The sequence below is a fragment of the Trachypithecus francoisi genome, unplaced genomic scaffold (assembly GCF_009764315.1).
Source record: "Trachypithecus francoisi isolate TF-2019V2 unplaced genomic scaffold, Tfra_2.0 Contig01474, whole genome shotgun sequence".
Classification (NCBI taxonomy): Eukaryota; Metazoa; Chordata; class Mammalia; order Primates; family Cercopithecidae; genus Trachypithecus; species Trachypithecus francoisi.
This window is the reverse complement of record NW_022681435.1, coordinates 8,196,208-8,213,378: the sequence shown is the minus strand read 5'-3', so window position 1 is coordinate 8,213,378 and position 17,171 is coordinate 8,196,208. Positions and strand designations below refer to the sequence as shown.

General features: G+C 34.2%; 1 protein-coding gene across 7 annotated transcripts in view; it reads right to left on the bottom strand.

Annotated features, from left to right (window-relative positions):
• Positions 1-17,171, bottom strand: part of RELCH (RAB11 binding and LisH domain, coiled-coil and HEAT repeat containing) — a 121,195-nt gene that overhangs the window by 36,969 nt on the left and 67,055 nt on the right. For 5 of the 7 annotated variants that reach the window (XR_004443942.1, XM_033239094.1, XM_033239075.1 and 2 more), the window contains 8 exons: positions 16,125-16,196; positions 13,490-13,630; positions 12,898-13,062; positions 9,873-10,020; positions 7,071-7,227; positions 6,363-6,486; positions 4,484-4,532; positions 2,377-2,456 (listed from right to left, as the gene is read on the bottom strand). Coding sequence is in view for 6 of the 7 variants with exons in the window: in XM_033239094.1 (XP_033094985.1) it covers positions 2,377-2,456; positions 4,484-4,532; positions 6,363-6,486; positions 7,071-7,227; positions 9,873-10,020; positions 12,898-13,062; positions 13,490-13,630; positions 16,125-16,196 (936 nt within the window). In the remaining variant the exon portion in view is untranslated. The remainder of the gene's footprint in view (positions 1-2,376; positions 2,457-4,483; positions 4,533-6,362; positions 6,487-7,070; positions 7,228-9,872; positions 10,021-12,897; positions 13,063-13,489; positions 13,631-16,124; positions 16,197-17,171) is intronic. The other 2 variants (XM_033239103.1, XM_033239109.1) reach the window with 1 other exon arrangement.

Here is a 17,171-nt window from a genome sequence, read left to right as displayed (position 1 = left end):
CTTCTCAAAAGAAGACATTTATGTAGCCAACAGACACATGAAAAAATGCTCATCATCACTGGTCATCAGAGAAATGCAAATCAAAACCACAATGAGATACCATCTCACGCCATTAAAAAGTCAGGAAACAGATGCTGGAAAGGATGTAGAGAAATAGGAATGCTTTTACACTGTTGGTGGGAATGTAAACTAGTCCAACCATTGTGGAAGACAGTGTGGCGGTTCCTCAAGGATCTAGAACTAGAAATACCATTAGCAAAGACTTGGAACCAACTCAAATGTCCATCAATGACAGACTGGATTAAGAAAATGTGGCACATATACACCATGGGATACTATGCAGCCATAAAAAACGATGAGTTCATGTCCTTTGCAGGGATATGGATGCAGCTGGAAACCATCATTCTCAGCAAACTATCACAAGGACAGAAAACCAAACACCCATGTTCTCACTCATAGGTGGGAATCGAACAATGAGATCACTTGTACACAGGGTGGGGAACATCACACCCTGGGACCTGTCATGGTGTGGGGGGCAGGAGGAGGAACAGCATTAGGATAAATACCTAAAGTAAATGACAAGTTAATGCGTACAGCAAACCAACATGGCACATGTATACTGATGTAACAAACTTGCACATTGTGCACATGTACCCTAGAACTTAAAATGCAATAATAAAAATTTAAAAAAAAGAAAGAAGAGTACAATAAATATGAATTGCTGTACTTTGAATTTAAAGAGCAAAATTAGTAAGTTAGTAGTGGGTAAAAGTTCAGGAAACCATTGAAAAGGTGTTCTTTCTTCATTCTTATATCTAACTTCTAAAAGTGCTTTATCCCGAGTCAGTATTTCCACCTTACTGGTGGAACTGCCTCATACTTAAAAATTACTACTATGCTTTGAGACACATCATATGTTATTTACTGAAAACAATGTTAAGTAGAGTATGGCAGCCTGTTACATGGTGGCCACCACTGAACCACACCTCCTGGTTCACACCCTGGCTTACTTCCCTTCTTTTGCTTGAATCTGGGCTGGGCCTGTGACTTATTTAGCAAGGGACTGCAGTAGAAACCATGTTGTGCTAATTCCAGGCCTAAGCCTTAGCCTAGCAGATTCTGCCTTTTCGTTCTTGGGAGGCATTAGCTACCATGTGGTAAGACTGGCTCTGCTGCTTCAGAAACCATGTGGAGAGAGAGAGGTCCTGAGACTTACGTAGAGACCCCGTCAGCTAACCCACTTACTGCAGCAAAAGAAGTGACTGCCGGCAAGAACAGCAGAAGAGGACAAAGCTGAGTGAGGCCCAGATTGCTGAATCACAAGCAAATGAAACAGTTACAATAGACCATTATGTTTTGGGGTAATTTCTTAGGTAGTAACAATTAAGAAAAATAAAGTACAGCTTAAGCATCCCTAATCTGAAAATCCAGAATGCTCTAAAATTTGAAACTTTGTGAGTACCAAACTGATACTGTCTGTGAAAGCCTGTCATCATTTGCTGTGGCTGTTGTTTAACAGCTGATATAGGTATTCTGGTGATGCTACTGTGCTTTGCTACCCTGAGCACATTATTTTTTTTTTTGCTGTATTGATGATATGTCATATTTTCTTATTGTTAAGTACATATGTGTGAAAAAGTATAAGAAAATGATTGCTTATTGGTAGCATATAAATGCAAAGTCAGGAATGATGGTGACGCCAACCAACCAGATTGTCCACATGGTGGCTGAGACAGCGATTCCTTTGCTTTCTGATGGTTCAATGTACGCAAACTGTTTCATGCACAAAATTATTTAAAATATTGTATAAAATTACCTTCAAGCTATGTGTATAATGTGTATATGAAACACATTTTGTGTTTAGACTTGGGTCCCATCCCCAAGATATCTCATTATGTATATGCAAATACTCCTTTATCTGAAAAAAAAAAAAAATCCAAAATCTGAAAACACTTTCATCCTAAGCATTTGAGATAAGGGATACTCAACCGCATTATTAAAAAGTACTTAGCTAAAAATGATGATAAGGTATAGTGTTCTACAGTGCTCTGTAGCTTAGTTCACCTAACATATGTGCTCTGCTTGTCATTTATTTATGAAAAGCTTATGGAACACAGAGAAACTCTGCTAAGTAAGTATAATCTAACACTTCTAACAAAATATCAAAAAGCGCATAATCTCTAAATTTATTCAAGTGACGTTTTACTCAAGCCCTTATTATTCAAATATGCTATCCATTATAAATTATTTATTGAATAAAATAAGTAAATTGTTTTCCTTTGTTGGTAGCAATGTCACTTACATTAAGAAGACACAATACTAGGTATTTTTCTAAATGGAAAGACTTTTACTACAGAGTAAGAATTTTTCCCTTACCTGAATATAACATGTAAGGACTCCTGTTGCATAAATAGGGACTGTAGCTTTAGTGAGGACCCCATTTCCTGCTGAGGAATCTAAAATTATTAAAATAATTTTTAAAAAGTAAGTATATTTTAAGTGTAAAGAAAAACATTATAATGTGATTATATTTAAAATTATAACTGTTTACTAGGTTACAAGGAAATATTATCATTACTTTGAAAAACATGTTTTTTGGTGGTTGTAAAATACAACTTAGTGTTTCTTGAAGAGCCATTAGCATAAACATTTCTGATAAATGGGAAAGAACTTTAATAACCCAAACGAGCTGTTATACTCTTGATTTCCATAATTGGAAATCAGAACTTTCTTCTTGAAAGTCTTCTAAGTGTCCATAGAGGCAGGTTGTCCAAAATTTTTATGCTTTTAATTTGCAGTTTAGTAAAATGTAAATGGACTCACCTAAAAGCACATAGATATATGTTATTTGATCTATTTCTAGATATGAGGTAGTTTTCAGTACTAGCCTGATTTCCTGAGCCCCTCCTGCATCCTCAATAGGGTTTTCAGCCAGACAGAGCCCTGATTATTTTCATGGAGGGGGAAGGAATCATGCTAAGTAAAGCAGAGAAAAAGGAGAAAGCGTGCAACCACAGTTATGTGCCCTGTAACTGCTTTACAAGAGATTTTCTTATACAGCCTCTATGGATAATTTCAAAAGAAAAGTTGTGAGAGGACAATTATTATTCACAGCACCAACAGCTCTTATTTACTGATCATGAGGCACTGTTTCAAGTGCTTTATGTTTGCTGTTATATTCTCAAGAATAGTTTTTTAACTATACTTATTTTGTATATGGCTTTAAATTATTTTCTGAGGGTACTACATAAAGAAATTGAGTTGAAAAGATTTATTTAACTAACTGCCCTGAAGAAATTTTGCAAAAAAGACAGTTCCATTTTCACATTAATTAGTATTTGAGATTTGTTTATTCTCTTGGTAGGAGTGCCTTTTTTGGGGAGGGAGTGTTGATGTTAATGTTAGAACATAAGCTTAAAGTATATTAATAGATATGGACTATGTATACAGGGGCTAATAATCACTTCCTATTTCAATAGCTAAACATTCATGGCTAATAATTCCCAAAGCTGTCAGTTTTTACAATATTTACCTTTTTTCTTCACTAATTTATCACAAGAATAATAAACACATAATACCAACAATTTACGCATTACAAATATCAATCCTTTAAAAAGACATTCAAAATAGACTTTGGGAGTTATTTGTCCCCCTCCCCTGCCCCAAATGTCTTCAATGTCTTCAGGCTTAAAAGAATTAATTTATGCAATCTCTGACTACCTCTGAGGACTGCCAAAAATGGTGTTTTCTAAACCATTCAACTCAAACCACTAAGGTATGTACACACACACACACACACACATACCTAGGATAGATACATATATATTCTCTCTATATAGACATATACATTCAAAATCAACCAGGTTAGAAATGGGGGTGGGGGTGCTACACATGTTCCACAGTTTATTCCTAGAAGCTAGAAAAATACATAGGGACACAAGATCCATACATAAACAAGTCCTTAGGCCAGTGGTGTCATAAGTAGACTTCTTAAAGTAGATGAGAGAAAACTATCAAGAAAATAGCTGGAGCTACTCATTCAAGCCTGTAGTTTCTCTCATGTTTCATTTGGAAAACATATATGCTTATATACCATTCTTTTCTGCTATGTTTAATTTTTAAAAGTATACAGAACTAATTAAGAATTAGATGCAGCTTATTTTATAATTGTCAGTCTCTTGAATATACTACTTCAGACCTCTAAAGGTTGAGTACCCAGGCTGTAAAGTTCAGCCTTATATCAATTTGGTTACAATGAAGGTATCTATTTACAATCAGACTGACAGTGATTAATCTCACTGTCACCTCATGGGAAGGATATTAGATGTGACACAGTTATAAAACCAAGAACTCCATAATATAAATTTTCCTTTTCAATTGTAGTTGCTAGTTCATTTATACAATCTACATATATGGAGAATACAGCATTTTTCCTGCATAAAGAAATGCAATTGTTTTTAAAAGTAATAATGAACAAACTCACCAATGTTTTCTTCAGATAGTCTCAAAATCTCCTGGAACTGAGGTTTTACCTAAGCAACCCAAAGAAAAGATTCAAAAAGTCTCAGGTTCAATGAGCAAACTGATTAAATGAAATGTTTACTACTGTTGCTACGATTATTTATTTATTTATTTATTTAGCTTTATGGATGACTAAGTCAAGTGGTCAGAAATGTAATTAATTCTTAATCAAGAGGCTTAGGATAAAAGAGTCAAATTAATGAAAATGAAAATTTTAAGGATACATTTTTGAAAAAATAAACTCAAGTCAATGGCCTCTGGTTTCTTTTATTAAATTAAAATAATTTCCAATATGATTTTAAGTGGTTGAAATTACTGCTTTCTAAAACTGAACTTGGTTATAGAAGGATTATTTAGGTAGATATTATATGGTTAGAATTATCGAAAAAAGCATTTTGCTGTATTTTTAAAAAATGAAAGGAATTCCAGTCACTTCAGGTGTTCAGTAAGTAACATATTCATCATGTGATATTAATTATTACAACTTTTCAAAATGAAATATGAAATACAGAATTTAACTTTAATATGTTAAGTTAGAACAAAGGCTTGCTTAAATTTTTTATTATTAAAGTTATCACAGATTTCAGGCCACTGAAGACAACCACTTACTGTTAAGTACTTAAGTAGATTCCTACTTGCTTTTCGAAAAAAAAAATAATAGCTACTTGTTTTGGAGATATCAAACAATTTTTGCCAATATTGATAACAGGAAAATCAAATTATATTTGTTTAACAATTGAATGCTAGTGAAAAATATAAAATAATTTTGTTTTTCCTACAGTAACATTAAGGTCTGGTTTTTGCCCTCCTCTCTGTAGGTGAGGCACATTAATTCGTATCTTTAGCTTGAACTGAGAGAGAGACCAGTGTTAAAAGGTTCGTGTACTGAATCATACTTATAGAATTAAAAGACATGGAAGCAAATTCTTCACTTTACACATGAAAAGACTAAGCCCAGATAATGTAACTTAAATATTAAAGATCATAAACATTAGTCAACAGATAATAGGACCATAACCCAAGTCTTCTGAATTTTGTTCAGTTCCTTATACCATACTATTTACTTCAAATGTTTCAACTACAGATTTAATAGTAAAGAGCTATACTAAATTAAATTTAATAATTAAAATGCTTACTTCTAAATGTGTTGATTAACATTTGATTATAGAAACTACACCTTTTTATGTCTTTTATTAGCTCTCTAAAGAACTGGTTTAACAAAATGTTATGAAGACAAATGGATTATAGGATTAATGAATAAATTAGGATCTAATGACATTCCAATGTTAATATTTGAAACTACAAAATAACCTGGATAGGCAAATGTGACAAATGATACTTTTGGTAATGACTGAAATATGTAGAATTTATCTCCAGTGTCCATGCTATTCTAAGAGGTGGTATCTTCGCAGCAAGTTTTATATATAAGTTGCTGTGGTTCCACAATCGCTTGAGGTTTTTACCAAAGTGTGCTGAGCAAACAGCTGCTTCCTGAACCTGTGATAGACAGTAAGTACCAGCAGCACATTCAAAGGATTGTGGTTGAGTTCCTTAGCTGACACTTCCTATAACACTGAAAATCTTTGAGGCTATCCACAATGAGTAAAGCTTATATCCAAGTCTGGATATGAACAAAGTGTAGGCTAAATCATCTTCTGAAAATCAGTAAAGATAAGAATATTACCAACTAGAACATTTTTTACTATCATAGTTTTCTAAGATATTAAAGAAGCGAATTAGATAAAAGAATGGTTCATGCTTTTATTTACTCTGTTACAGTGTTAACACATTACATTTCTATGTCTTTTTCATATAAGAAAACATGGAATACAAGTTTTTACCTTAGTGTTTGTAAAAATTTTGCCAAATGTCCGGCAAAGGCGCCAGAAAAATCTGGAGAATTCATGGACACAGGCAGTTGAAGTAACATTAATTTTGCCAACTATTTCTATAAGTTGTGGCAACCTGAATGTGAAAGGAAAGAAAAATAGGCAGGGGATACATATAAATTACTGTTTCCTTGCCAATTTCTGAAACAATGCAAATCTAATAACCTCTTCTATTTCGTTCTTTGAAAGGAATGGCATTGTTTGGGACCCTCTGAAAAGGTCGTAAGATTACATTATACTGTATACACTTTAAAAAATAAATTTTAACTGTTTGCCAGAAAATATACGAAATCCTTAATGGTAGAATTCTGAGTACATAGTTAATGTGACTCAAATCTATGGATATGATGCTTCACACAAGAGCTTGGCTTTAGATGGCATCATTTTAGCCTCAGAAATGAGAAGTCTAGATGTAGTTTAAAATCCATCGCCACGATTGGACAAATGAGATGGTAGATAGATCATCTGGATAAAATACAGCAGCACCTTCTTCTCAGATAAATTACATATCCAGTGGTGTGAATCCTCTGTGCCCTAAAGGTGTTTACCATAAATGATGCCAAGTTACATTCTAAAAGTTTTGTTATATTTTGTCCTCAGGGCTAAGGCTAAATGTAAGAGTTATCATCCATTCAAATTAATATGGAGGTGGTAACTTACAATTGATTGACAACCCACAGTAAACTCTCCCAGCCTGTTGTACCCTCCTGTTCCAGCTGGTAGTCATAAAGTTGTAGTAGCACTGACAATTGCTCACGACTTCCGATAATAGTGGACACATCTTGAAGAGGCGACATAGGCCGAGGAAACCTAGTCACTACACATAAAAGAAGCAAAATAAATCATATGGAAATTGGCATTCTGGGAACTTAGATATTCTGTTGAAAGGAAAATAAGGTCCTTCCTCCTCATATTTAATTATTTTCTTATTGTATAGTATAAAATTGAAATATACTAATGAAGTCATTTTTTAGGAAAATCAAGAAATTATTGTGATATGAGAACAAATCCAACAAATCTCAAAAGATTTTATTCCCACAGCAGAATGTAAGCACTATGAGCAGAAATTTTTATCTATTTTATTCATGATTGTGCCCTAAGTGTCTAAAACAATGCCTGACATAAATATTTGTTCATGTTGTATAATAAATTGGTGATAAAAATATTTGTGTGGGTTACCATTTTTATGAGAAAACAAATCTTCATTCATAACAAATTATAACCAAATTATATGTGTGTGTATATATAAATGGACATATAGACATATGGATATACCCTAAATGAGGATACAATAAATCCTCATTTATAATAAATACATTATAACCTAAATGAAGGTATAGTAACATTAACATTTATAGCTACTGTTAAAAGTCAGAAAGTTAAACTAAGTCAACAAGAACCAAAAATAAAGGACAATCACAAGAAAAGGTCACATAAATGTTAGAAGGAATCCCATAAGTATTAGAAGGAATATGTTCAGGACGGTACTGTTCTATCTAATCTGTAGCATATGGTTGGCAATAAATGACATTTAAGAATCATTTGTGAAATAAATGAGAGAATAACAAGTATTATGAGTAGAACTGCCCCCCGCCCAAATTTTTATGTTTAAGTCCTAATCTCCAGTATCTCAGAATGGGATCTTATTTGGAAACAGGGTTGCTGTAGATGTAGTGAGACAAGATGAAATCATACTGAAGTAGTCCCTTAACAAACACGATTGATGTCCTTATAAAAAGGGGAAATCTGGACACAGAAACAAGCACACAGAGAGTGTGCCACGTGAAGATAAAGGCAAAGTTTGGGGTGATGCATCTAAAAGCCAAGAAACACTAAAGATTGCCAGCAAACCACCAGAAGCCAGGGGAGAGCCCAGAACAGCCTTTATCTCGCAGTTTTCCTAAGGAGCCTACCCTGCCATCACCTTGATCTCAGACTTCTAACATTCAGAAGGGTGAGATAATAAATTTCTGTTGTTTAAGCCACTCAGTTGGTGGTACTCTGTTAAGGCAGCCATAGTAAGCGAATACAGAAAATTAAAAAGAAAAAGGGAATCAGAAAGACAGGAAAATCCCTAGGCAGATGAAATGCCTAAATGAGTAAGAGTAAAGGGGCAGAACCTGAAGTGGCCAGCTGGGAGAGCTTTATGAAGTCTTATCTAAAGTCTGAATTTTCATTCTCCTCAATAATATCATTTAAAAATGTTAAATTAACTCCACACCATTCATTCTCAATTTTCCAAATAAAACTGACATTCAAATAGTATACACTATTTTTATCATGTGGCTTCATGTATCTTTGGATACACTGCATCATACTCCAAATATTATAGGTAGCCTACAGTTTACATGAAAAATGAAATTGAAAAAGATTAAGTGTCTGTTGATGTTCTCAATGTTGTAATTCTTTGTCCATTAGAAACCAGTAAGAGACATGGATAATTTCACAATTTTGAAAAGGCTGCAAAGGTGCCTGACACATAGCAATAGCTTGTCTATAGCCGTTTGTCCTGGATGTTAAGATGCAACAAGGTTATCAATTGCCTGCCAACTTGCAAAGGTCATTTACTAGCTACCTGGAGAGTAAGATAAGAAAATACTGGCCTCTGCTGTCAATTTTACATACTTCTGAAAGTAAGTCACATTTCCTCTTTGGAAAAACACAAATTCTGCCACAGATGCTTATATTTCTTTCTAACAAGGACATAGTAGAAAAAAGTAATTATATTTACCTTCCCCTATTAAAAATAAGATTAAAAAGTTGGCCGGGCGCGGTGGCTCAAGCCGGTAATCCCAGCACTTTGGGAGGCCGAGACGGGCGGATCACGAGGTCAGGAGATCGAGACCATCCTGGCTAATACGGTGAAACCCCGTCTCTACTAAAAAATACAAAAAATAGCCGGGCGACGAGGCGGGCACCTGTAGTCCCAGCTACTCGGGAGGCTGAGACAGGAGAATGGCGTGAACCCGGGAGGCGGAGCTTGCAGTGAGCTGAGAGCCGGCCACTGCACTCCAGCCTGGGTGGCAGAGCAAGACTCCGTCTCAAAAAAAAAAAAAAAAAAAAAAGATTAAAAAGTTGGGGAAGAAAATATAAAGAAAACAGAAATGACAAGCTTCATATACTGGCACTAGTAACTATTAAATGAATCTTTTGTTGACTCAGATCTGTTAACTGAAGGAAATACTTATTTCAGTCTCCCCAGAAAGGCTATAAAAAGGCTATAGATTAAGAGCAAAAAGAAAGTATAAATATTATGAAAAAAGACAACAGGCTTATCCATAAAAGATGAAGCCGTATTGTTTACCATAGGTATAATCTGATGACCACAAGATTCTACACACATAATACATTTTAATAATTATGCTGTCATATAAAGTGATTTTTAGACTTTTAATAAAAAACAATTCTTTGGGAAGCTAAGCTCATATTCTACATTTTTCTTCCAGAATTCAAGTTCAGTACCTTCTATCTGTGGCACTTCACCATGAAGCTTGGCTTTGCTGGAGAAAGGTGCATTCTGTAGCACTAATGCAAAGAGAGATGGGATCAAGGACTGCAAAGCAGAAAGATACATGTGGAGCTTGTGTTCATCCAGCCCATGTTCTCCTTCCTGAAACATAAGGAGGTGGAAGCTAATTTTAGTCTTTTGAAGCTACATTGCTAATTGGATTTATGTATGATGTTCTTCCTTTTTGTGGCAAATCAAAGATTTAAGGATCTGTATGTTGGACTCAAGCGGTAAGGCACTGTAGAGTGGTAGAATCTTTTACATGGAAAACATCAGTCATTTCCATTTGTAGGGAATAGTTTTTATAACTTTACTTTTTCATTAGAGAAGCTCTTATCTTCTGAAATTTTATAAGACATGGTAAAGAAATTAAAGTAAGGGACAGGAATCACTTTATCTTTTTTCTTGTTAGAATTGAATATAAATAATTGTACATATTATGGGGTACTATGTGATATTTTGATACAGGCATACAATGTGTAATGATCAAATCAAGGTATTGAGATATGCATCACCTTGAACGTTTATCATTTCTTTGTATTATGAACATTCCAAATCTTCTCTTCTAGCAATTTTTGAAATATATAATCTATTATTGTATAATATATTATATATATAATATATTGTATATTATCAAATATATATATTTGATAGCACATCCTACTGTGCTATCAAACACTAGAATGTATTTCTTCTATCTAACTGTATTTTTCTATTCATTACTCCCCCAGCCTCCAGTTTCTGGTCCATTCCACTCTTCACCTCCTTGAGATCAACTGTTTTAGCTCCCACATATGAGTGAGAACATTCAATATTTGTCTTTTTGTGCCTGGTTTATTTCACTTAACATAATGTCCTCTAGGCTATCTGCTGCAGCAAATGACAGGATAGCATTTTTTAAAATGGCTGAATAATCTTCCATTGTGTATATATACCATATTTTCTTTATCCATTCATCTGTTGATGGACACTTCGATTTAATCTATATCCTGACTATTATGAATAGTGCTGTAAGAAACATGTGAGTGCTTGAAACTCAACATGTGAGTCCTTGAAAGTATGTGTCTTTTCAATATACTGACTTCCTTTATTTTAGATATATACCCAGTGGTGGGATTGGTGGATCAGAGATATTTCCGTTTTTAGCTTTGTGAGAAACCTCCACACTGTTTTCCATAGTGGCTATACCAATTTACATTCCTACCAACAGTGCACAAAGGTTCCCCTTTCTCCACACCCTCACCAGCATTTGTTTTTTTTTTTTTTTTTGGTCTTTTTAATAATAGTCATTTTAACTGGGGTGACAGATATTTAACTGGGGTGACAGTCATTTTGGTTTAGATTTGCATTTACCTTATGATTAGAGATGTTAAACACTTCTTCATATACCTTTTGGCCATGTCTTCTTTTGAGAAGTGTTTATTCAGATCATTTGCCCATTCCTTAATTGGATTTTTTATTTTATTTATTTATTTCTTTGCTGTTGAGTTGTTTGAGTCCTTGCACATTTTGGTTATTAATCTCTTGTTGGATGGAGAGTTTGCAAATATTTTCTCCATTCTGTAGGCTGTTTGTATACTCAGATGATTCCTTAGCTGTGGGGAAGCTTTTTACTTTAATATCCCATTTGTCTATTTTTGCTTTTGTTGCCTATGCTTTCGAGATTTTTCTTCAAAAATCTTTGCTCAGACCAATGTCCTGAAACAATGTTTTCTTCTAGTAGTTTCATGTCTTACATTTAAGTCCTTAATCCATTTTCAGTTGACTTACTGAAGAAACTGTCCTTTCCTCAATGTATCTTCTTGGTGCCTTTGTCAAAAATGAGCTGGCTGTAAATGTGTGAATTTATTTCTGGGTTCTCTACTCTGTTACACTGGTCAATATGTCTATTTTATGCCAATACCAAGATGTTTGGTTACTAGTGCTTTGAAGTATGTTTTGAAGTCAGGTAGTGTACTTTTTCCAGATTTGTTCTTTTTGCTCAGGCTTGCTTTGGTGAGTCATAGTGGTTCCACATGAATTTTCAGATTGCTTTTTCTATATCTTGAAGAATGTCCTCGGTATTTTGATAGCGATTGCAATGAATCTGTAGATCACTTTGGGTAGTATACACATTTTTAACAATTTTTCTATGAACAATTGAATATGGATATCTTTATTGTTTTAACATTTCCTCTTCAATTTCTTTCATCAATGTTTTATAGTTTTCATGGCAGAGATTCTTCATCTCTTTGGTTATATATATTTCTAGGCATTTTTTTTAAGCCATTGTAAATGGGATTGCTTTCTTGATTTTTTTCAGCTTATTCACTGTTGGCACATAGAAATGCTCAAATGCTAACCCAGCAGCAGTTCATGCTATAATACTTCCCCTCTCCTACTTCCTATCTCTTTTTATAGATTTGGCACATAGTATGCACTACACAAATAATAGTTTCTCTTCTAGTCTCTAAAAGAAACTTTTAGTACAAAAACTGGATCAAGAAGTTTCTATTGTTTCATCAACATTTCTTTAATTCTTGTATGTGGGAAAAATTAAAAGTTCATTTTAAAAATGAGAAATGAACTACTGGAGTGGAACAACCACAGTTAAAGCAATTTTGACACTATGTAAGAAAGCTTTAGAGACTCATTTTCTCTGCATTCTGGAACTAGAGTTAATGCTTTGTGTAAAATATTTAACTACTCAGAAGGGTCAAGAAAGAGCTAGCTTTCTGAAGAACACAGGAGTTACTTCCATGAAGGTGCATTTCAGCTAACCAGTGCACATCATGCCCTTTCTCCTCCTCCAGCTTCAGCAAAGCAAAACTTCTTCAAATCTCTTTCTTGGCCCCAGTCCAACAGTATCTTTAACTGGTAATGTATTAGCATGTTAAGTTAAGGGGCACTTTATGTCTCTGTTCCCTAACATTCTTCCAAGATGGCTTAGGATAGACCTTTTAAATTTCTATAAACTATATAAACAAAGGAAGAACTCACCCTGAGAAGTTTTTCAATCTTCTTCAGCAGTGTAAGTATAAGATGAGACTGTAAATTTCCAAGTTCTGTAGTCCACGCAGCGTAAGCTGGTAAAAATACTTGATGTGTAGCATTAACTACTCTTTCTGAGGGATCACCTAAGGCTGACAGCAACAATTCAAAACCCTGCCAATGAGAAAAAGGAAAATGTAGATTTTTAAAGGGATAAACTTAAAAATAAAACACTTATTAAAAGGTAATAAAAATTTCAATAAATTAAGAAAATATTTTTAAGCAAGAAAGAAGGCCATCCATAATCCTAGCCTTGCCATGTATCCACTGAGGAGCAAACCAAAGAGAGGGAGTGGTAAACATAGAATATATCCTGCCAATTTCCTGCCAGAAAGCTGTGGCAGATACTTTAACTGAACTGTAGCATTCTTTCCTCTGAGTTGCAAAATTGAAACCAGGCAGCCATCCTCAAATGACTAAAGTTGTTGACACACCTGCCATCCTTATGATATATTATAAAGTATCCAAATCAGAGATTTGGAATATTATAATACTTGGAATTTTGTAATTGGGTAAAAGGAGGTCATTCTGAAAAACATACCTGATGATATTTGTCTGGATCATCAATATATCCCATTATGATACCAAGGCTTTTGATAACAGCTTCTCTTACCAAATCTGCCTTATCTTCCATTAACATTTGTTGCAACATTGAAAGAACCAAGGAGCTACGGATTTCTTTCTGAAAATAAATACGTTTTTACTATTTATTTACATCTAAGCACAGAAGTATAGAAAATAATATGACAAACATCAGTGTAGTCAAAATCCAGATTAAATAGGTATTAACATTTTTATTAAAAATGCTAACTGCTGCTGTACAGAGATTTTGCTTCAGACCTTTGTTTTTTGAAGACATAAAACATTACAGATATAGCAAAAATATGACTCAGCCCCAAATCCCTTCTGCTCTAGAGGCAATAACATCTACTCTGAATTTGGTATTTATTAATCATCTCTCAGTATGTTTTTTTATATCTTTACTAAATATTTAAAAATCTCTCAAATCCTTGCAGTTCACACTAGAAGGCACTTTTGACAAATCAACAAAGTCTGCTACAAACTCTACTACAAATGGACAATGACTCTCCTGTCACTATTCGTTCCACTCAGAGAAGTGTACTGAGAGTTGTAACAGGAGGAATTATAAAAATCTCTCTGGCAATTAGAAAATTTGTCTGGGATATGGTGAGGAAACATTATAAAATCCTGACATTCCTATTTCTTTGAAGAAGTGGGAAAAAAAGTTCAAACAGGATAATAAAATACGACAGTGAACTTTAAAAGTACTTAAAAATTGCATTGCTCTTTTTTATGCTAATATTTAATATAATGCACACCCACTGCTGTGCCTTGATTTCACACAGAATATTTTCCAGTTATGATAAAGAATGTTTTAGTTTAATGGCTGAGGTTAGGATTAAGAGCTACCAATATACAAATTCATGTTCCCCTTATCCTACTTTACTAATATTGCAATTTAATCAATTTATAAAATTCTTAAAACATAAACTTGTTTAGGTGCTTTTCACATATAATAACTAGGATAAAATAAAAATAAAGGCAGAGGACATGGCTATTTTCATAAATTTACAACATGATTTGGTATATAGAACAAGGCTTGAAAGACATTTTTAAAAATTCTGGTTTTCACTTTTTAGAAACAAAAATACATGCAATTTTAGCATATCTTAAAACACATCTAGGTTGGTGAATATATAACATCTTTTGGTACAGCCCCATTTATTTACTTTTTTGGCTAAAAATTGTCCTGAAACACTTTAAACTATCTAAAAGGACTTGTTGGTTGGTATCTGCACAAGGCAATATGACAGAGGTAAATAAGCTTGAAGTGGGCATTTGTTTTATACTGATTTGGGCAAGGGTCAACTGTGGCAATTAGTTTTAGTATGCCACAGGGACCCCACCAGAGCATCAGTCAGGAGGCATTACTCTATTTGAGTCATATACACACTGAGGAACTGCCGCTGTACAGAGATTTCGCTGCTATCAGTGACAGTGGTGTACACAGAAGGCAAGTATAGATCCACTGAGGAAACATTGTATCTATTATTAATACTGCTTAGTATTCTAGGAGTAGAGTAGAACAGTCTATTTATCCTTTGAGCGCAAGGGATGCTCATCTGTCTTGGAATAATAAATAATAAGAGGCTCAAACCCATTCGCATCAATCTATCTATATGATTTACCACAACAATAAGGCATTTTCTTCCATTAGAAAAACACCTAAAAAATCTCACCATGCCTAGTTCCTGGTGAAGGTATGGGAAAATAAAAACTCCAAGGTACTGTTAGGAGGAGTATAAATACATGCTACTCCAATTTTATCACTGGCAATGAATACTGTCTACTTGGTTTCCTTGAAGTGACATTCTCATTCCATCCAATTTCATGAAAATGTCTGCCACATACCCAAGTCTGAATAACCAGTTTGGCTGTAAGTGTTTCTGTGAAGTAAAATTGGTGTCCCCTAAAAAAAAGCAGCTAGTTGAGCTCATAACTCAAACAACTGCCTAAGTGCTTTTCCTGCAAATGGCTATGATTTTTCAGTATACAGCAAAGAGTTTTTATATGAGTACTTTCTATTTTGTCTCACAGAATATTAAGAAGATGCATGCTTCACGGGTCAAAATTTAGTAGAATTAACAATTTTACTGATTCAGCCAATTCCTTTTTAGGTGAAATTGGCTTTTTCTGCGAAAGCATGGCAGTAAAGAATACAATCATTACTATAGTAGTACGTTTGGGTGCCACTGCCCTGATTAGTGCTAATGCAGCAGCATTTTTGCCCATCCCTGCTTTTGCCCCAACAATACAAATTTCAACACAGTGAAAAAGACAAAAAGTGTCTTATTATTATAAAAGTATCCTTTTTGGAAGGATCTCAAGGAAACCCCCAGGGTCCTCACACCACACTATAAGAACTGCTGATATAGTTTAATATATTTATACTCATTCAAAATCAGTGGTAATGTACCTATGTGTTTGCAATGCCATACTGTACTAATGTGAATCTCTTCTTTTTTGGATCATCTCTTTTCTTTATTAAGACAGCATGTCTAGGAGATACTTGGATTAAAATCTATAAGACACTCAAAAAAAGGTTTTTCTATTATTAGAAAAATAGTTTTAAGAAAAAAAAAGACAATTCTTACAGGAAGGTAAGGTGCCAATGCGCCACAGGATTCTGCCACAAGCAGTCGTCTTTCTGGGTATTTGTGATTAATCTAGAGCAAAATAAATACATAAATCAAGTATAACAGCATACTCTCCCTTCTTCTAAAAGAGAATTACATTTCACCACAAATCCTGTTAAGAATGCAATAAAGCTTCTTCCTTATCCACTTCTGGGAATCCCTGTGTGACTATACCTGGATCAGGAATGAGGGAGTGAGGGAGAACCTAAACATGAGGTTACAGGGGTCATCTGTTAAAGAAAAAAGGGAAAATCAAAGATTAAAATTTGGCAAGGTATCTAGAGATCACGGGCTTGCCTAAAACGAGGCTTCCCTTAGAGTATCAGGAGAAACCAGGACCTTTCCCTAGCAACAGTAGAATATTTTTAAATTTGGAAAACTCAGCTTCTGGATCTTATAGATATAGTCTATAATATGTGCCAGTCTTCTTTCTTCAACCTAAGGGATGAGGAAGTAAGTTAATCAATGATGTGACCAGAGCCCTTACTAGAAATACACTTTCATTTTTCAGGTAAGCGGACTTCAATCCATTCCTCTGTTTGCAAATGCAAAATGATGGGGTTTTGCTATTGTGATGACTACACTGAACCATAACCAAAAATAACAAAAAAAAAATGACACATACTGGGTTTTGTTCCCATATGTCTTCTTCATAGAATATAAATCTTTCTTTGACTGGAAAAGAAGTATATCTGTTCTCATATTCCCATATGAAAAGGTGACATAATTCATTAATGTATTGGATGCCTAAAATTAAGAAAAAAAATTATATAGTAATCTACTGGGAAACAAACTGGAGGTAGGCGGCTAGATAGATCCCTCATATTCAAGTTTACTCAGGTTACAGAAGAGGTGGCAGTAGAGATGTTTATAACTGACATCTTTGAATTAAATTTAATCCAGATGTAGTTACCTCAAAAGTAGAATGGTTTGAATGTCAAAGTATGCCTGTGCATAAACTTTCGTTTGCTTTTCTTTAGCTCAGTAAAGTAACTCAAAATTGAA